Source organism: Procambarus clarkii, chromosome 46 (genome assembly GCF_040958095.1).
Source record: "Procambarus clarkii isolate CNS0578487 chromosome 46, FALCON_Pclarkii_2.0, whole genome shotgun sequence".
Taxonomy (NCBI): domain Eukaryota; kingdom Metazoa; phylum Arthropoda; class Malacostraca; order Decapoda; family Cambaridae; genus Procambarus; species Procambarus clarkii.
Window position 1 is genome coordinate 25,828,060 of NC_091195.1, and position 21,988 is coordinate 25,850,047.

At 57.4% G+C, this 21,988-nt stretch overlaps 1 protein-coding gene across 1 annotated transcript in view; it reads left to right on the forward strand.

Moving 5' to 3' along the window:
* Nucleotides 1-483: 483 nt before the first annotated feature.
* The window catches only part of LOC123770570 (uncharacterized), a 564,737-nt gene continuing 543,232 nt past the window's right edge, over nucleotides 484-21,988 (forward strand). The window contains 2 exon segments of the mRNA XM_069301599.1: nucleotides 484-785; nucleotides 20,727-20,844. Coding sequence (XP_069157700.1) covers nucleotides 514-785; nucleotides 20,727-20,844 — 390 coding nt within the window. The 5' untranslated portion in view covers nucleotides 484-513.

Below are 21,988 nucleotides of genomic sequence, written 5' to 3' on the forward strand. Positions count from 1 at the left end.
CACTTTAACTCCGCCTATCCGAAGCCTATGGCCAATGGATTTAAACACAACTGGCTGATCTAGAAGCTTGGCCAATGGCATGGACAGGCACTACCCTCTGCGGACTCCGCCTCCACAAGCCTCCATGGCTTCAACCAATCACAACCAGGCTTGAACATAAGGGTCAATTACTCTTGACAGAAAACTCCAGTAACTAGCACAGTACCATCACCCACGTGTAACTTGAGAACACAAGTTTATTGGCCCTGAGGTACTCTTTCCTATTCATCACTGGACAGATGGACAGGAGAGAGAGGGGAGCAAGTGACTTCACACTGTTTATGACCACAAGGGTCAGACCGTGACTAATGGGAGGGATGACCTAAGGGAGGGAAGGCAAGTGAGGGAAGGGGAAGGAGCTATGGTCTGCACATACCATTACACATGTGTGACGTATGTGGTCATGTTGTGCCCATGTGGTGACGTATGTGGTGTCATTCCAGGTGAGGCGGGAGGAGTAAGGCGGCGGCCATTATGGAGGGCCGCCCAGCTGGCCGCCTGCGGGCTCCTGGCCAGCCCCTGGCCACCCCACACCCCCTGCACCCCTGCTTCCCTCCCCTGGCCACCCACCCGGCGGGCCACGGACCGGTCCACCACCATCCGGCCCACCTGCAGCACCCGGGCCACGCCGGCCACGACCCACATCCGGCTCCCAATGGTGACCTGACGACGCGCCGTGAGGACGACCGCTCTCCCAAGTCGTCCAACTCTCACCTCTCACTGCTCTCTGCCTCCTTCCCCTGCAGGTGAGTCCCCGTGACGTGTTCCCCTGCAGGTGAGTCCCCGTGACGTGTTCCCCTGCAGGTGAGTCCCCGTGACGTGTTCCCCTGCAGGTGAGTCCCCGTGACGTGTTCCCCTGCAGGTGAGTCCCCGTGACGTGTTCCCCTGCAGGTGAGTCCCCCGTGACGTGTACCCCTGCAGGTGAGTCCCCATGACGTGAACCCCTGCAGGTGAGTCCCCCTTGACGTGTACCCCTGCAGGTGAGTCCCCCATGACGTGTACCCCTGCCCCTACCCCTGCAGGTGAGTCCCCGTGACGTGTTCCCCTGCAGGTGAGTCCCCGTGACGTGTTCCCCTGCAGGTGAGTCCCCGTGACGTGTTCCCCTGCAGGTGAGTCCCCGTGACGTGTTCCCCTGCAGGTGAGTCCCCGTGACGTGTTCCCCTGCAGGTGAGTCCCCCGTGACGTGTACCCCTGCAGGTGAGTCCCCATGACGTGAACCCCTGCAGGTGAGTCCCCCTTGACGTGTACCCCTGCAGGTGAGTCCCCCATGACGTGTACCCCTGCCCCTACCCCTGCAGGTGAGTCCCCGTGACGTGTTCCCCTGCAGGTGAGTCCCCGTGACGTGTTCCCCTGCAGGTGAGTCCCCAGTGACGTGTTCCCCTGCAGGTGAGTCCCCCGTGACGTGTACCCCTGCAGGTGAGTCCCCCGTGACGTGTACCCCTGCAGGTGAGTCCCCCATGACGTGTACCCCTGCAGGTGAGTCCCCATGACGTGAACCCCTGCAGGTGAGTCCCCCTTGACGTGTACCCCTGCAGGTGAGTCCCCCATGACGTGTACCCCTGCCCCTACCCCTGCAGGTGAGTCCCCGTGACGTGTTCCCCTGCAGGTGAGTCCCCATGACGTGTTCCCCTGCAGGTGAGTCCCCGTGACGTGTTCTCCTGCAGGTGAGTCCCCCTGACATGTACCCCTGCAGGTGAGTCCCCCATGACGTGTACCCCTGCAGGTGAGTCCCCCTGACGTGTTCCCCTGCAGGTGTGTCCCCCTGACGTGTTCCCTGCAGGTGAGTCCCCTTGACGTGTACCCCTGGAGGTGAGTCCCCCTTGACGTGTACCCCTGCCCCTACCCCTGCAGGTGAGTCCCCATGACGTGTACCCCTGCAGGTGAGTCCCCCTTGACGTGTACCCCTGCAGGTGAGTCCCCATGACGTGTACCCCTACAGGTGACTCCCCCATGACGTGTACCCCTGCAGGTGACTCCCCCATGACGTGTACCCCTGCAGGTGAGTCCCCCATGACGTGTACCCCTGCAGGTGAGTCCCCTTGACGTGTACCCCTGGAGGTGAGTCCCCCTTGACGTGTACCCCTGCAGGTGAGTCCCCCATGACGTGTACCCCTGCAGGTGAGTCCCCTTGACGTGTACCCCTGGAGGTGAGTCCCCCTTGACGTGTACCCCTGCAGGTGAGTCCCCTTGACGTGTACCCCTGGAGGTGAGTTCCCCTTGACGTGTACCCCTGCAGGTGAGTCCCCTTGACGTGTACCCCTGCAGGTGAGTCCCCATGACGTGTACCCCTGCAGGTGAGTCCCCCTTGACGTGTACCCCTGGAGGTGAGTCCCCCTTGACGTGTACCCCTGCAGGTGAGTCCCCTTGACGTGTACCCCTGGAGGTGAGTCCCCCTTGACGTGTACCCCTGGAGGTGAGTCCCCCTTGACGTGTACCCCTGGAGGTGAGTTCCCCTTGACGTGTACCCCTGGAGGTGAGTCCCCCTTGACGTGTACCCCTGGAGGTGAGTCCCCCTTGACGTGTACCCCTGCAGGTGAGTCCCCTTGACGTGTACCCCTGCAGGTGAGTCCCCCTTGACGTGTACCCCTGCAGGTGAGTCCCCCATGACGTGTACCCCTACAGGTGAGTCCCCCATGACGTGTACCCCTGCAGGTGAGTCCCCCATGACGTGTACCCCTACAGGTGAGTCCCCCATGACGTGTACCCCTACAGGTGAGTCCCCCATGACGTGTACCCCTACAGGTGAGTCCCCCATGACGTGTACCCCTGCAGGTGAGTCCCCTTGAGGTGTACCCCTGGAGGTGAGTCCCCCTTGACGTGTACCCCTGCCCCTACCCCTGCAGGTGAGCCCCCCATGACGTGTACCCCTGCAGGTGAGTCCCCCATGACGTGTACCCCTGCAGGTGAGTCCCCCATGACGTGTACCCCTGCAGGTGAGTCCCCATGACGTGCACCCCTGCAGGTGAGTCCCCCATGACGTGTACCCCTGCAGGTGAGTCCCCCATGACGTGTACCCCTGCAGGTGAGTCCCCTATGACGTGTACCCCTGCAGGTGAGTCCCCTATGACGTGTACCCCTGCAGGTGAGTCCCCCATGACGTGTACCCCTGCAGGTGAGTCCCCCATGACGTGTACCCCTGCAGGTGAGTCCCCCATGACGTGTACCCCTGCAGGTGAGTCCCCCATGACGTGTACCCCTGCAGGTGAGTCCCCCATGACGTGTACCCCTGCAGGTGAGTCCCCCATGACGTGTACCCCTGCAGGTGAGTCCCCCATGACGTGTACCCCTGCAGGTGAGTCCCCCATGACGTGTACCCCTGCAGGTGAGTCCCCCATGACGTGTACCCCTGCAGGTGAGTCCCCCATGACGTGTACCCCTGCAGGTGAGTCCCCCATGACGTGTACCCCTGCAGGTGAGTCCCCCATGACGTGTACCCCTGCAGGTGAGTCCCCCATGACGTGTACCCCTGCAGGTGAGTCCCCCATGACGTGTACCCCTGCAGGTGAGTCCCCCATGACGTGTACCCCTGCAGGTGAGTCCTCCATGACGTGTACCCCTGCAGGTGAGTCCCCCATGACGTGTACCCCTGCAGGCGAGTCCCCCATGACGTGTACCCCTGCAGGTGAGTCCCCCATGACGTGTACCCCTGCAGGTGAGTCCCCCATGACGTGTACCCCTGCAGGTGAGTCCCCCATGACAACGTGTCGGTCCACCGGTCCGTCCTGGACCACGAGTGGGGTCCAACAAGTGGTCCAGGACGGGTCATTAGTCCTAGGCAGCCAGGGTAATTGGGCTGTTAGGTAGACAAAAGCACATGTGTTGACGCAGTTATTGTGAGAGTTTGAGGCACGTGGGTGAGGTGGACGACCTGTCGTGTTCCACTACTGGGTCAGTAGTCCCCCTGGACGACCTGTCGTGTTCTACTACTGGGTCAGTAGTCCCCCTGGACGACCTGTCGTGTTCCACTACTGGGTCAGTATAGTCCCCCAGGACGACCTGTCGTGTCCACTAGTGTTCCACTAGTCCCCTAGGACGACCTGTCATGTCCACTAGTGTTCCACTAGTCCCCCAGAACGACCTGTCGTGTCCACTACTGGACCAGTAGTCCCCCTGGACGACCTGTCGTGTTCCACTACTGGGTCAGTAGTCCCCTTGGACGACCTGTCGTGTTCCACTACTGGGTCAGTAGTCCCCCTGGACGACCTGTCGTGTTCCACTACTGGGTCAGTAGTCCCCCAGGACGACCTGTCGTGTCCACTAGTGTTCCACTAGTCCCCCAGAACGACCTGTCGTGTCCACTATTGGACCAGTAGTCCCCCAGGACGACCTGTCGTGTTCCACTACTGGGTCAGTAGTCCCCCTGGACGACCTGTCGTGTTCACTACTGGACCACTAGTCCCCCAGGACGACCTGTCGTGTTCCACTACTGGGTCAGTAGTCCCCCAGGACGACCTGTCGTGTCCACTAGTGTTCCACTAGTCCCCCAGAACGACCTGTCGTGTTCCACTACTGGGTCAGTAGTCCCCCTGGACGACCTGTCGTGTTCTACTACTGGGTCAGTAGTCCCCCTGGACGACCTGTCGTGTTCCACTACTGGGTCAGTATAGTCCCCCAGGACGACCTGTCGTGTCCACTAGTGTTCCACTAGTCCCCCAGAACGACCTGTCGTGTTCCACTACTGGGTCAGTAGTCCCCCTGGACGACCTGTCGTGTTCTACTACTGGGTCAGTAGTCCCCCTGGACGACCTGTCGTGTTCCACTACTGGGTCAGTATAGTCCCCCAGGACGACCTGTCATGTCCACTAGTGTTCCACTAGTCCCCCAGAACGACCTGTCGTGTCCACTACTGGACCAGTAGTCCCCCTGGACGACCTGTCGTGTTCCACTACTGGGTCAGTAGTCCCCTTGGACGACCTGTCGTGTTCCACTACTGGGTCAGTAGTCCCCCTGGACGACCTGTCGTGTTCCACTACTGGGTCAGTAGTCCCCCAGGACGACCTGTCGTGTTCACTACTGGACCACTAGTCCCCGAGGACGACCTGTCGTGTTCCACTACTGGACCAGTAGTCCCCCAGGACGACCTGTCGTGTTCCACTACTGGGTCAGTAGTCCCCCAGGACGACCTGTTGTGTCCACTACTGGACCACTAGTCCCCCAGGACGACCTGTCGTGTTCCACTAGTGGTCCACTAGTCTCCCAGGACGACCTGTCGTGTTCCACTACTGGACCAGTAGTCCCCCAGGACGACCTGTCGTGTTCCACTACTGGGTCAGTAGTCCCCCAGGACGACCTGTCGTGTTCCACTACTGGGTCAGTAGTCCCCCAGGACGACCTGTCGTGTTCCACTACTGGGTCAGTAGTCCCCCAGGACGACCTGTCGTGTTCACTACTGGACCACTAGTCCCCCAGAACGACCTGTCGTGTTCCAATACTGGACCAGTAGTCCCCCAGGACGACCTGTCGTGTCCACTACTGGACCACTAGTCCCCCAGGACGACCTGTCGTGTTCCACTACTGGGTCAGTAGTCCCCCAGGACGACCTGTTGTGTCCACTACTGGACCACTAGTCCCCCAGGACGACCTGTCGTGTTCCACTAGTGGTCCACTAGTCCCCCAGGACGACCTGTCGTGTTCCACTACTGGACCAGTAGTCCCCCAGGACGACCTGTCGTGTTCCACTACTGGGTCAGTAGTCCCCCAGGACGACCTGTCGTGTTCCACTACTGGGTCAGTAGTCCCCCAGGACGACCTGTCGTGTCCACTAGTGGGTCACTAGTCCCCCAGGACGACCTGTCGTGTTCCACTACTGGGTCAGTTGTCCCCCAGGACGACCTGTCGTGTTCCACTAGTGGTCCACTAGTCCCCCAGGACGACCTGTCGTGTTCAATACTGGGTCAGTAGTCCCCCTGGACGACCTGTCGTGTTCACTACTTGTCCACTAGTCCCCCAGGACGACCTGTCGTGTTCACTACTGGACCACTAGTCCCCCAGGACGACCTGTCGTGTCCACTACTTGTCCACTAGTCCCCCAGGACGACCTGTCGTGTTCCACTACTTGTCCATTAGTCCCCCAGGACGACCTGTCGTGTTCCACTACTGGGTCAGTAGTCCCCCAGAACGACCTGTCGTGTTAAACTACTTGTCCACTAGTCCCCCTGGACGACCTGTCGTGTTCACTACTGGACCACTAGTCCCCCAGAACGACCTGTCGTGTTCCACTAGTGGTCCACTAGTCCCCCTGGACGACCTGTCGTGTTCACTACTTGTCCACTAGTCCCCCTGGACGACCTGTCGTGTCCACTAGTGGTCCACTAGTCCCCCAGGACGACCTGTCGTGTTCACTACTGGACCACTAGTCCCCCAGGACGACCTGTCGTGTTCCACTACTTGTCCACTAGTCCCCCAGGACTACCTGTCGTGTTCCACTACTTGTCCACTAGTCCCCCTGGACGACCTGTCGTGTTCCACTAGTGGGTCACTAGTCCTCCAGGACGACCTGTCGTGTTCCACTAGTGGGTCACTAGTCCCCCAGAACGACCTGTCGTGTCCACTACTGGTCCACTAGTCCCCCAGGACGACCTGTCGTGTTCCACTAGTGGGTCACTAGTCCTCCAGGACGACCTGTCGTGTCCACTACTGGTCCACTAGTCCCCCAGGACGACCTGTCGTGTTCCACTAGTGGGTCACTAGTCCCCCAGGACGACCTGTCGTGTCCACTACTGGTCCACTAGTCCCCCAGGACGACCTGTCGTGTCCACTACTGGTCCACTAGTCCCCCAGGACGACCTGTCGTGTTCCACTACTGGTCCACTAGTCGCCCAGGACGACCTGTCGTGTCCACTACTGGTCCACTAGTCCCCCAGGACGACCTGTCGTGTCCACTAGTGGGTCACTAGTCCCCCAGGACGACCTGTCGTGTTCCACTAGTGGGTCACTAGTCCCCCAGGACGACCTGTCGTGTCCACTACTGGGTCACTAGTCCCCCTGGACGACCTGTCGTGTCCACTACTGGGTCACTAGTCCCCCCAGGACGACCTGTCGTGTCCACTACTGGTCCACTAGTCCCCCAGGACGACCTGTCGTGTCCACTAGTGGGTCACTAGTCCCCCAAGGACGACCTGTCGTGTTCCACTAGTGGGTCACTAGTCCCCCAGGACGACCTGTCGTGTTCCACTAGTGGGTCACTAGTCCCCCAGGACGACCTGTCGTGTTCCACTAGTGGGTCACTAGTCCCCCCAGAACGACCTGTCGTGTTCCACTAGTGGGTCACTAGTCCCCCAGGACGACCTGTCGTGTTCCACTAGTGGGTCACTAGTCCCCCAGGACGACCTGTCGTGTCCACTAGTGGGTCACTAGTCCCCCAGAACGACCTGTCGTGTTCCACTAGTGGGTCACTAGTCCCCCAGGACGACCTGTCGTGTTCCACTAGTGGGTCAGTAGTCCCCCAGGACGACCTGTCGTGTTCCACTAGTGGTCCACTAGTCCCCCAGGACGACCTGTCGTGTTCACTAGTGGGTCACTAGTCCCCCAGGACGACCTGTCGTGTCCACTAGTGGGTCAGTAGTCCCCCAGGACGACCTGTCGTGTTCCACTAGTGGGTCACTAGTCCCCCAGGACGACCTGTCGTGTCCACTAGTGGGTCAGTAGTCCCCCAGGACGACCTGTCGTGTTCCACTAGTGGTCCACTAGTCCCCCACGACGACCTGTCGTGTTCCACTAGTGGGTCACTAGTCCCCCAGGACGTCCTGTCGTGTCCACTAGTGGGTCAGTAGTCCCCCAGGACGACCTGTCGTGTTCCACTAGTGGTCCACTAGTCCCCCAGGACGACCTGTCGTGTTCCACTACTTGTCCATTAGTCTCCCAGGACGACCTGTCGTGTTCCACTACTGGGTCAGTAGTCCCCCAGAACGACCTTTCGTGTTAAACTACTTGTCCACTAGTCCCCCTGGACGACCTGTCGTGTTCACTACTGGACCACTAGTCCCCCAGAACGACCTGTCGTGTTCCACTAGTGGTCCACTAGTCCCCCTGGACGACCTGTCGTGTTCACTACTTGTCCACTAGTCCCCCTGGACGACCTGTCGTGTCCACTAGTGGTCCACTAGTCCCCCAGGACGACCTGTCGTGTTCACTACTGGACCACTAGTCCCCCAGGACGACCTGTCGTGTTCCACTACTTGTCCACTAGTCCCCCAGGACGACCTGTCGTGTTCCACTACTTGTCCACTAGTCCCCCTGGACGACCTGTCGTGTTCCACTAGTGGGTCACTAGTCCTCCAGGACGACCTGTCGTGTTCCACTAGTGGGTCACTAGTCCCCCAGAACGACCTGTCGTGTCCACTACTGGTCCACTAGTCCCCCAGGACGACCTGTCGTGTTCCACTAGTGGGTCACTAGTCCTCCAGGACGACCTGTCGTGTCCACTACTGGTCCACTAGTCCCCCAGGACGACCTGTCGTGTTCCACTAGTGGGTCACTAGTCCCCCAGGACGACCTGTCGTGTCCACTACTGGTCCACTAGTCCCCCAGGACGACCTGTCGTGTCCACTACTGGTCCACTAGTCCCCCAGGACGACCTGTCGTGTTCCACTACTGGTCCACTAGTCGCCCAGGACGACCTGTCGTGTCCACTACTGGTCCACTAGTCCCCCAGGACGACCTGTCGTGTCCACTAGTGGGTCACTAGTCCCCCAGGACGACCTGTCGTGTTCCACTAGTGGGTCACTAGTCCCCCAGGACGACCTGTCGTGTCCACTACTGGGTCACTAGTCCCCCTGGACGACCTGTCGTGTCCACTACTGGGTCACTAGTCCCCCCAGGACGACCTGTCGTGTCCACTACTGGTCCACTAGTCCCCCAGGACGACCTGTCGTGTCCACTAGTGGGTCACTAGTCCCCCAAGGACGACCTGTCGTGTTCCACTAGTGGGTCACTAGTCCCCCAAGGACGACCTGTCGTGTTCCACTAGTGGGTCACTAGTCCCCCAGGACGACCTGTCGTGTTCCACTAGTGGGTCACTAGTCCCCCAGGACGACCTGTCGTGTTCCACTAGTGGGTCACTAGTCCCCCCAGGACGACCTGTCGTGTTCCACTAGTCCCCCAGGACGACCTGTCGTGTCCACTAGTGGGTCACTAGTCCCCCTGGACGACCTGTCGTGTTCCACTAGTGGGTCACTAGTCCCCCTGGACGACCTGTCGTGTCCACTAGTGGGTCACTAGTCCCCCTGGACGACCTGTCGTGTTCCACTAGTGGGTCACTAGTCCCCCAGGACGACCTGTCGTGTCCACTAGTGGGTCACTAGTCCCCCTGGACGACCTGTCGTGTTCCACTAGTGGGTCACTAGTCCCCCTGGACGACCTGTCGTGTCCACTAGTGGGTCACTAGTCCCCCTGGACGACCTGTCGTGTCCACTAGTGGGTCACTAGTCCCCCTGGACGACCTGTCGTGTTCCACTAGTGGGTCACTAGTCCCCCTGGATGACCTGTCGTGTTCCACTAGTCCCCCAGGACGACCTGTCGTGTCCACTAGTCCCCCAGGACGACCTGTCGTGTTCCACTAGTCCCCCAGGACGACCTGTCGTGTCCACTAGTCCCCCAGGACGACCTGTCGTGTTCCACTAGTCCCCCAGGACGACCTGTCGTGTTCACTAGTGGGTCACTAGTCCCCCAGGACGACCTGTCGTGTTCACTAGTGGGTCACTAGTCCCCCAGGACGACCTGTCGTGTTCCACTAGTCCCCCTGGACGACCTGTCGTGTCCACTAGTGGGTCACTAGTCCCCCAGGACGACCTGTCGTGTTCACTAGTGGGTCACTAGTCCCCCAGGACGACCTGTCGTGTTCCACTAGTCCCCCTGGACGACCTGTCGTGTCCACTAGTGGGTCACTAGTCCCCCAGGACGACCTGTCGTGTTCCACTAGTCCCCCAGGACGACCTGTCGTGTTCACTAGTGGGTCACTAGTCCCCCAGGACGACCTGTCGTGTTCACTAGTGGGTCACTAGTCCCCCAGGACGACCTGTCGTGTCCACTAGTCCCCCAGGACGACCTGTCGTGTTCCACTAGTCCCCCAGGACGACCTGTCGTGTCCACTAGTCCCCCAGGACGACCTGTCGTGTCCACTAGTCCCCCAGGACGACCTGTCGTGTTCCACTAGTCCCCCAGGACGACCTGTCGTGTTCACTAGTGGGTCACTAGTCCCCCAGGACGACCTGTCGTGTTCACTAGTGGGTCACTAGTCCCCCAGGACGACCTGTCGTGTTCCACTAGTCCCCCTGGACGACCTGTCGTGTCCACTAGTGGGTCACTAGTCCCCCAGGACGACCTGTCGTGTTCCACTAGTCCCCCAGGACGACCTGTCGTGGTTTAAATCTGTGTGTTGTGGTTTTTCTGACTCGTGGATTTTTGTACAGATTCGGTGTCGTTTTTGTTGCGATAATCCGGATTTCTTTAACGGATTCACGGGATGAGCGGGAGACCGGACTGTGGAGACGGGCATTGTGTCGAGGAGAAATGTGATTATTATCTGATCAACACGACCTGATCCCCTAGTTGTGCTTGCGGGGGTTGAGCTCTGGCTCTTTGGTCCCGCCTCTCAACCGTCAATCAACAGGTGTACAGGTTCCTGAGCCTATTGGGCTCTATCATATCTACACTTGAAACTGTGTATGGAGTCAGCCTCCACCACATCACTGCCTAATGCATTCCACCTGTCAACCACAGAGAGAGCAGCTTCAGAAAACCCACAAGATCTTCTCTGAATGCTCTTCATTTTCTTCTTCAAGGCTGTGGGTCCCTACACTTGCACCAGAGGTGGTACCCCTACTATATATAATATATATATAATATAAGAGGCCGCTGGCCGCCCCGTGGCCGCCTCTTAAATATTCAAGACATTCTCTATTATAAAATTATAATTTCACCTGAGAAGACTTCACGTAACTCTAGATTTTCATATTTTATTTTTGTGTGGCCTGTGTGTGTGCGAGGAGACCCGGGCCGTGCAGGCCACGGTGGTACAAGTGGTGTTTAACATATATATAAAGGGGTTACCTCCTTTGGTGCAGTTGTGTGGCCCTGTGGCTCTCTTCCACGGTGTTGGCCACCCCTTGTGGCCCTCTACACGGTGTTGGCCACCCTTGTGGCACTCTACATGGTGTTGGCCACTCCTTGTGGCCCTCTACACGGTGTTGGCCACCCCTTGTGGCCCTCTACATGGTGTTGGCCACCCTTGTGGCCCTATTCACGGTGTCGGCCACCCCTTGTGGCCCTCTACACGGTGTTGGCCACCCCTTGTGGCCCTCTACACGGTGTTGGCCACCCCTTGTGGCCCTCTACACGCTGTTGGCCACCCCGTGTCGCCCTCTACACGGTGTTGGCCAACCCTTGTGGCCCTCTACACGGTGTTGGCCACCCCTTGTGGCCCTCTACACGATGTTGGCCACCCCTTGTGGCCCTCAACACGGTGTTGGCCACCCGTTGTGGCCCTCTACACAGTGTTGGCTACCCTTGTGGCCCTCTACACGGTGTTGGCCACCCTTGTGGCCCTCTACACGGTGTTGGCCACCCTTGTGGCCCTCTACACGGTGTTGGCCACCCTTGTGGTCCTCTACACGGTGTTGGCCACCCTTGTGGTCCTCTACACGGTGTTGGCCACCCTTGTGGTCCTCTACACGGTGTTGGCCACCCTTGTGGCCCTCTACACGGTGTTGGCCACCCTTGTGGCCCTCTACACGGTGTTGGCCACCCTTGTGGCCGTCTACACGGTGTTGGCCACCCTTGTGGCCCTCTACACTGTGTTGGCCACCCTTGTGGCCCTCTACACAGTGTTGGCCACCCTTGTGGCCCTCTACACAGTGTTGGCCACCCCTTGTGGCCCTCTACACAGTGTTGGCCACCCCTTGTGGCCCTCTACACGGTGTTCGCCACCCTTGTGGCCCTCTACACGGTGCTGGCCACCCTTGTGGCCCTCTACACGGTGTTGGCCACCCCTTGTGGCCCTCTACACGGTGTTGGCCACCCCTTGTGGCCCTCTACACGGTGTTGGCCACCCCTTGTAGCCCTCTACAGTGTTGGCCGCCCTTGTGGCCCTCTACACGGTGTTGGCCACCCTTGTGGCCCTCTACAGTGTTGGCCACCCCTTGTGTCCTCTACATGGTGTTGGCGACCCCTTGTGGCCCTCTACGCGGTGTTGGCCACCCTTTGTGGCCCTCTACGCGGTGTTGGCCAGCCTTTGTGGCCCTCTACGCGGTGTTGGCCACCTTTTGTGGCCCTCTACACGGTGTTGGCCACCCTTGTGGCCCTCTACACTGTGTTTGCCACCCTTGTGGCCCTCTACACGGTGTTGGCCACCCTTGTGGCCCTCTACACGGTGTTGGCCACCCCTTGTGGCCCTCTACACGGTGTTGGCCACCCTTGTGGCCCTCTACACGGTGTTGGCCACCCCTTGTGGCCCTCTACACGGTGTTGGCCACCCCTTGTGGCCCTCTACACGGTGTTGGCCACCCTTGTGGCCCTCTACATGGTGTTGGCAACCCTTGTGGCCCTCTACACTGTGTTGGCCACCCTTGTGGCCCTCTACACTGTGTTGGCCACCCCTTGTGGCCCTCTACATGGTGTTGGCCACCCTTTGTGGCCCTCTACACGGTGTTGGCCACCCCTTGTGGCCCTCTACACGGTGTTGGCCACCCCTTGTGGCCCTCTACACGGTGTTGGCCACCCTTGTGGCCCTCTACACTGTGTTGGCCACCCTTGTGGCCCTCTACACTGTGTTGGCCACCCTTGTGGCCCTCTACACTGTGTTGGCCACCCTTGTGGCCCTCTACACTGTGTTGGCCACCCTTAAGGCCCTTTACACGGTGTTGACCACCCCTTGTGGCTCTCTACACGGTGCTGGCCACCCCTTGTGGCCCTCTACACGGTGCTGGTCACCCTTGTGGCCCTCTACACGGTGCTGGTCACCCTTGTGGCCCTCTACACGGTGTTGGCCACCCTTGTGTCCCTCTACACGGTGTTGGCCACCCCTTGTGGCCCTCTACACGGTGTTGTCCACCCTTGTGGCCCTCTACACGGTGTTGGCCACCCCTTGTGGCCCTCTACACGGTGTTGGCCACCCCTTGTGGCCCTCTACACGGTGTTGGCCACCCTTGTGGCCCTCTACACGGTGTTGGCCACACCTTGTGGCCCTCTACACGGTGTTGGCCATCCCTTGTGGCCCTCTACACGGTGTTGGCCACCCTTGTGGCCCTCTACACGGTGTTGGCCACCCTTGTGGCCCTCTAAACGGTGTTGGCCACTCTTGTGGCCCTCTACACGGTGTTGGCCACCCCTTGTGGCCCTCTACTTGGTGTTGGCCACCCCTTGTGGCCCTCTAAACGGTGTTGGCCACCCTTGTGGCCCTCTACACGGTGTTGGCCACCCTTGTAGCCCTCTAAACGGTGTTGGCCACCCTTGTGGCCGTCTACACGGTGCTGGCCACCCTTGTGGCCCTCTACACTGTGTTGGCCACCTTTGTGGCCCTCTACACAGTGTTGGCCACCCTTGTGGCCCTCAACACAGTGTTGGCCACCCCTTGTGGCCCTCTACACAGTGTTGGCCACCCCTTGTGGCCCTCTACACAGTGTTGGCCACCCCTTGTGGCCCTCTACACAGTGTTGGCCACCCCTTGTGGCCCTCTACACGGTGCTGGCCACCCTTGTGGCCCTCTACACGGTGTTGGCCACCCCTTGTGGCCCTCTACACGGTGTTGGCCACCCTTGTGGCCCTCTACACGGTGTTGGCCACCCCTTGTGGCCCTCTACACGGTGTTGGCCACCCTTGTGGCCCTCTACATGGTGTTGGCAACCCTTGTGGCCCTCTACACTGTGTTGGCCACCCTTGTGGCCCTCTACACTGTGTTGGCCACCCCTTGTGGCCCTCTACATGGTGTTGGCCACCCTTTGTGGCCGTCTACACGGTGTTGGCCACCCCTTGTGGCCCTCTACACGGTGTTGGCCACCCTTGTGGCCCTCTACACTGTGTTGGCCACCCTTGTGGCCCTCTACACAGTGTTGGCCACCCCTTGTGGCCCTCTACACAGTGTTTTCCACCCCTTGTGGCCCTCTACACGGTGTTGGCCACCCCTTGTGGCCGTCTACACGGTGTTGGCCACCCCTTGTGGCCCTCTACACGGTGTTGGCCACCCCTTGTGGCCCTCTACACGGTGTTGGCCACCTTTGTGGCCCTCTACACAGTGTTGGCCACCCTTGTGGCCCTCAACACAGTGTTGGCCACCCCTTGTGGCCCTCTACACAGTGTTTTCCACCCCTTGTGGCCCTCTACACGGTGTTGGCCACCCCTTGTGGCCCTCTACACGGTGTTGGCCACCCTTGTGGCCCTCTACACGGTGTTGGCCACACCTTGTGGCCCTCTACACGGTGTTGGCCATCCCTTGTGGCCCTCTACACGGTGTTGGCCACCCTTGTGGCCCTCTACACGGTGTTGGCCACCCTTGTGGCCCTCTAAACGGTGTTGGCCACCCTTGTGGCCCTCTACACGGTGTTGGCCACCCCTTGTGGCCCTCTACTTGGTGTTGGCCACCCCTTGTGGCCCTCTAAACGGTGTTGGCCACCCTTGTGGCCCTCTACACGGTGTTGGCCACCCTTGTAGCCCTCTAAACGGTGTTGGCCACCCTTGTGGCCGTCTACACGGTGCTGGCCACCCTTGTGGCCCTCTACACTGTGTTGGCCACCTTTGTGGCCCTCTACACAGTGTTGGCCACCCTTGTGGCCCTCTACACAGTGTTGGCCACCCCTTGTGGCCCTCTACACAGTGTTGGCCACCCCTTGTGGCCCTCTACACAGTGTTGGCCACCCCTTGTGGCCCTCTACACAGTGTTGGCCACCCCTTGTGGCCCTCTACACGGTGCTGGCCACCCTTGTGGCCCTCTACACGGTGTTGGCCACCCCTTGTGGCCCTCTACACGGTGTTGGCCACCCTTGTGGCCCTCTACACGGTGTTGGCCACCCCTTGTGGCCCTCTACACGGTGTTGGCCACCCTTGTGGCCCTCTACATGGTGTTGGCAACCCTTGTGGCCCTCTACACTGTGTTGGCCACCCTTGTGGCCCTCTACACTGTGTTGGCCACCCCTTGTGGCCCTCTACATGGTGTTGGCCACCCTTTGTGGCCGTCTACACGGTGTTGGCCACCCCTTGTGGCCCTCTACACGGTGTTGGCCACCCCTTGTGGCCCTCTACACGGTGTTGGCCACCCTTGTGGCCCTCTACACTGTGTTGGCCACCCTTGTGGCCCTCTACACAGTGTTGGCCACCCCTTGTGGCCCTCTACACAGTGTTTTCCACCCCTTGTGGCCCTCTACACGGTGTTGGCCACCCCTTGTGGCCCTCTACACGGTGTTGGCCACCCCTTGTGGCCGTCTACACGGTGTTGGCCACCCCTTGTGGCCCTCTACACGGTGTTGGCCACCCCTTGTGGCCCTCTACACGGTGTTGGCCACCCCTTGTGGCCCTCTACACGGTGTTGGCCACCTTTGTGGCCCTCTACACAGTGTTGGCCACCCTTGTGGCCCTCAACACAGTGTTGGCCACCCCTTGTGGCCCTCTACACAGTGTTTTCCACCCCTTGTGGCCCTCTACACAGTGTTGGCCACCCCTTGTGGCCCTCTACACGGTGTTCGCCACCCTTGTGGCCCTCTACACGGTGCTGGCCACCCTTGTGGCCCTCTACACGGTGTTGGCCACCCCTTGTGGCCCTCTACACGGTGTTGTCCACCCTTGTGGCCCTCTACACGGTGTTGGCCACCCCTTGTGGCCCTCTACACGGTGTTGGCCACCCTTGTGGCCCTCTAGACGGTGTTGGCCACACCTTGTGGCCCTCTACACGGTGTTGGCCATCCCTTGTGGCCCTCTACACGGTGTTGGCCACCCTTGTGGCCCTCTACACGGTGTTGGCCACCCTTGTGGCCCTCTAAACGGTGTTGGCCACCCTTGTGGCCCTCTACACGGTGTTGGCCACCCCTTGTGGCCCTCTACTTGGTGTTGGCCACCCCTTGTGGCCCTCTAAACGGTGTTGGCCACCCTTGTGGCCCTCTACACGGTGTTGGCCACCCTTGTGGCCCTCTAAACGGTGTTGGCCACCCTTGTGGCCGTCTACACGGTGCTGGCCACCCTTGTGGCCCTCTACACTGTGTTGGCCACCTTTGTGGCCCTCTACACAGTGTTGGCCACCCTTGTGGCCCTCAACACAGTGTTGGCCACCCCTTGTGGCCCTCTACACAGTGTTGGCCACCCCTTGTGGCCCTCTACACAGTGTTGGCCACCCCTTGTGGCCCTCTACACGGTGTTCGCCACCCTTGTGGCCCTCTACACGGTGCTGGCCACCCTTGTGGCCCTCTTCACGGTGTTGGCCACCCCTTGTGGCCCTCTACACGGTGTTGGCCACCCCTTGTAGCCCTCTACAGTGTTGGCCGCCCTTGTGGCCCTCTACACGGTGTTGGCCACCCTTGTGTCCTCTACATGGTGTTGGCGACCCCTTGTGGCCCTCTACGCGGTGTTGGCCACCCCTTGTGGCCCTCTACGCGGTGTTGGCCACCCCTTGTGGCCCTCTACGCGGTGTTGGCCACCTTTTGTGGCCCTCTACATGGTGTTGGCCACCCTTGTGGCCCTCTACACTGTGTTTGCCACCCTTGTGGCCCTCTACACTGTATTGGCCACCCTTGTGGCCCTCTACACGGTGTTGGCCACCCTTGTGGCCCTCTACACGGTGTTGGCCACCCCTTGTGGCCCTCTACACGGTGTTGGCCACCCTTGTGGCCCTCTACACGGTGTTGGCCACCCCTTGTGGCCCTCTACACGGTGTTGGCCACCCTTGTGGCCCTCTACATGGTGTTGGCAACCCTTGTGGCCCTCTACACTGTGTTGGCCACCCTTGTGGCCCTCTACACTTTGTTGGCCACCCCTTGTGGCCCTCTACACGGTGTTGGCCACCCTTTGTGGCCCTCTACACGGTGTTGGCCACCCCTTGTGGCCCTCTACACGGTGTTGGCCTCCCTTGTGGCCCTATCTACACTGTGTTGGCCACCCTTGTGGCCCTCTACACTGTGTTGGCCACCCTTGTGGCCCTCTACACTGTGTTGGCCACCCTTAAGGCCCTTTACACGGTGTTGGCCACCCCTTGTGGCTCTCTACACGGTGCTGGCCACCCCTTGTGGCCCTCTACACGGTGCTGGTCACCCTTGTGGCCCTCTACACGGTGTTGGCCACCCTTGTGGCCCTCTACACGGTGTTGGCCACCCTCGTGTCCCTCTACACGGTGTTGGCCACCCCTTGTGGCCCTCTACACGGTGTTGTCCACCCTTGTGGCCCTCTACACGGTGTTGGCCACCCCTTGTGGCCCTCTACACGGTGTTGGCCACCCTTGTGGCCCTCTACACGGTGTTGGCCACACCTTGTGGCCCTCTACTCGGTGTTGGCCATCCCTTGTGGCCCTCTACACGGTGTTGGCCACCCTTGTGGCCCTCTACACGGTGTTGGCCACCCTTGTGGCCCTCTAAACGGTGTTGGCCACCCTTGTGGCCCTCTACACGGTGTTGGCCACCCCTTGTGGCCCTCTACTTGGTGTTGGCCACCCCTTGTGGCCCTCTAAACGGTGTTGGCCACCCTTGTGGCCCTCTACACGGTGTTGGCCACCCTTGTGGCCCTCTAAACGGTGTTGGCCACCCTTGTGGCCCTCTAAACGGTGTTGGCCACCCTTGTGGCCCTCTAAACGGTGTTGGCCACCCCTTGTGGCCCTCTACTTGGTGTTGGCCACCCCTTGTGGCCCTCTAAACGGTGTTGGCCACCCTTGTGGCCCTCTACACGGTGTTGGCCACCCTTGTGGCCCTCTACACGGTGTTGGCCACCCTTGTGGCCCTCTAAACGGTGTTGGCCACCCTTGTGGCCCTCTAAACGGTGTTAGCCACCCTTGTGGCCCTCTAAACGGTGTTGGCCACCCTTGTGGCCCTCTAAACGGTGTTGGCCACCCTTGTGGCCCTCTACACGGTGTTGGCCACCCCTTGTGGCCCTCTACTTGGTGTTGGCCACCCCTTGTGGCCCTCTAAACGGTGTTGGCCACCCTTGTGGCCCTCTACACGGTGTTGGCCACCCTTGTGGCCCTCTAAACGGTGTTGGCCACCCTTGTGGCCCTCTAAACGGTGTTAGCCACCCTTGTGGCCCTCTAAACGGTGTTGGCCACCCCTTGTGGCCCTCTACACAGTGTTGGCCACCCTTGTGGCCCTCTAAACGGTGTTGGCCACCCCTTGTGGCCCTCTACACAGTGTTGGCCACCCCTTGTGGCCCTCTACACGGTGTTGGCCACCCCTTGTGGCCCTCTACACGGTGTTGGCCACCCTTGTGGCCCTCTACACCTCGTAGCGTCACCGAGCTCGTAACACCACCGACCTCGTAACACCACCGACCTCGTAACACCACCGACCTCGTAACACCACCGACCTCGTAACACCACCGACCTCGTAACACCACCGACCTCGTAACACCACCGACCTCGTAACACCACCGACCTCGTAACACCACCGACCTCGTAACACTATTGACCTCGTAACACCACCGACCTCGTAACACTATTGACCTCGTAACACCACCGACCTCGTAACACCACCCACCTCGTAACACCACCGACCTCGTAATCATATGAATCATTAATATGTATCTTTAATATGTGTCTTTAATATGTATCATTAATATGTATCATTAATATGTATCTTTAATATGTATCATTAATATGTATCTTTAATATGTATCATTAATATGAATCATTAATATGTATCATTAATATGTATCTTTAATATGTATCATTAATATGTATCATTAATATGTATCATTAATATGTATCTTTAATATGTATCATTAATATGTATCATTAATATGTATCTTTAATATGTATCATTAATATGTATCATTAATATGTATCATTAATATGTATCATTAATATGTATCATTAATATGTATCTTTAATATGTATCTATGTATCATTAATATGTATCATTAATATGTATCTTTAATATGTATCATTAATATGTATCTTTAATATGTATCATTAGTATTCATGTATTGTATACATAGGGTAATTTTGTTTCTATAAATTACCCTTTATTATGGGAGGCAAAATTTCCATTTTCTATACATTTTAGGCCTAAGCAATTATGAAATTACCTTACTACTAATGGCCCCAAGACTCAAGAATTATTTATACAACCACTGACGAAACCGCTACATCTTTCAACACCATGAGACCTGGTCTCTTTTGACAGTTTGACCTGGTCTCTTGACAGCTTGACCTAACATGACCTGGTCTCTTGACAACTTGACCTAACATGACCTGGTCTCTTGACAGCTTGACCTAACATGACCTGGTCTCTTGACAACTTGACCTAACATGACCTGGTCTCTTGACAACTTGAGCTAACATGACCTGGTCTCTTGACAGCTTGACCTAACATGACCTGGTCTCTTGAGAGCTTGACCTAACATGACCTGGTCTCTTTTGACAGTTTGACCTAACATGACCTGGTCTCTTGACTACTTGAGCTAACATGACCTGGTCTCTTGACAGCTTGACCTAACATGACCTGGTCTCTTGACAGCTTGACCTAACATGACCTGGTCTCTTGAGAGCTTGACCTAACATGACCTGGTCTCTTTTGACAGTTTGACCTAACATGACCTGGTCTCTTGACTACTTGAGCTAACATGACCTGGTCTCTTGACAGCTTGACCTAACATGACCTGGTCTCTTTTGACAGCTTGACCTAACATGACCTGGTCTCTTTTGACAGCTTGACCTAACATGACCTGGTCTCTTGACTACGTGAGCTAACATGACCTGGTCTCTTGACAGCTTGACCTGACATGGCCTGGTCTCTTGACAGCTTTACCTAACATGACCTGGTCTCTTGACAGCTTGACCTAACATGACCTGGTCTCTTTTGACAGCTTGACCTAACATGACCTGGTCTCCTACAGCTTGAGCTAACATGACCTGGTCTCTTGACAGCTTGAGCTAACATGACCTGGTCTCTTTTGACAGCTTGAGCTAACATGACCTGGTCTCTTGACAGCTTGACCTAACATGACCTGGTCTCCTACACAGCTTGACCTAACATGACCTGGTCTCTTGACAGCTTGAGCTAACATGACCTGGTCTCTTGACAGCTTGACCTAACATGACCTGGTCTCTTGACAGCTTGAGCTAACATGAACTGGTCTTGACAGCTTGACCTAGTCTCTTGACAGCTTGACCTAACATGACCTGGTCTCTTGACAGCTTGACCTAACATGACCTGGTCTCCTACACAGCTTGACCTAACATGACCTGGTCTCTTGACAGCTTGACCTAACATGACCTGGTCTCCTACACAGCTTGGCCTAACATAACCTGGTCTCCTGACAGCTTGACCTAACATGACCTGGTCTCCTACACAGCTTGAGCTAACATGACCTGGTCTCTTGACAGCTTGACCTAACATGACCTGGTCTCCTACACAGCTTGACCTAACATGACCTGGTCTCTTGACAGCTTGACCTAACATGACCTGGTCTCCCACAGCTTGAGCTAACATGACCTGGTCTCCCACAGCTTGAGCTAACATGACCTGGTCTCCCACAGCTTGACCTAACATAACCTGGTCTCTTGACAGCTTGACCTCGTCCATCAACGACCTGACGAGCGAGGCGGCGGTGCTGGAGACGGCCATCAAGAACAACGACACGTACCAGGTGAAGCGACTCCTCGAGCTGCACCACGACAAGTTCCAGGTCAGTACGGGTCATGCAGTCATGCACGAGTGGTCGAGACGGTTGGGCAGTACGGTAATCACTCGCATCGACCGTACGAAGCGTCGTACGAAGCAATAAGATACTTAACATACTAAGAAGGTTAGGTGAGGTCGGTGTTTTCTATGAAGCTTTTCAAGGTAAACTAAAATATTCACAATTAGTATGTCACTTATGCACTTATTTAATAAGTCAATATTGACTGTACGAAAGTGCGAGAACGAGTTGCGTTATGAGGTCATGTGAAGTGTACAGTGAGGTGTACCCACACTTGTACCCACTTGTACCCACTTGTACCCACACTTATGTAATGTAATGAAGATAGGTGTCGGGAGCAGGAGGCCAGATACAGATACAGCGCCATCTCTTACACGTAGGAGCAACACACGCTATTCTAAATATGTTACGATTCCTTTTCAGTGTTTCCGATTGCATTGATAATGTTAATGTTCATAGATTTAGATTTATTTTCATTTTGATTTAACTATTTTGTGTGACACTGCGTTGGAATTGAGCTGTGTTGTTTACCATACCGTTCATTCCGTGAGTATAGTTTATTTTTATATTTTTTCATTGTTTTTAATTTCGATTTTCAAGTGTTCTTCCTATTGTTCATAGATGGGAACATCAAATCTTTTGATGGTCCAAATTTTCTGATGGGAACTTCAGATCATTTGGGAATGCATCGGACGAGGGAGTGGGGAATGGTGGGGAGGACGAAGGGACGGGGGAGGGGAAAATGGTGGGGAGAACGAGGGGAGTGGGGAATGGTTGGAAGGACGAAGGGACGGGGGAGGGGAAAATGGTGGGGAGAACTGTGGGACAGGGAAAGGATGCTGTGGCGACCAGCTCAGCAACGCACAATCGTTGCTGAGCCACAGCAACGTGTGGCCAGGTACAGCTAGTCTATATAAATAAAAATGAAAATGTTCGTTTGTTCAAAATCGCTTATCTCCTAAAGTTCTTCGCTGATTGCTTTGAAATTTTCACACAACGTTCCATTGGCATCCGAGCAGGTGTTTATATACATTCTATATATATATGTCACGTCTGTGATGGGAAAAAACATGCATTTTTGAAAAACTGTGTTTTTCATGTGATGGAAATCTTCGAAACATCTTACACA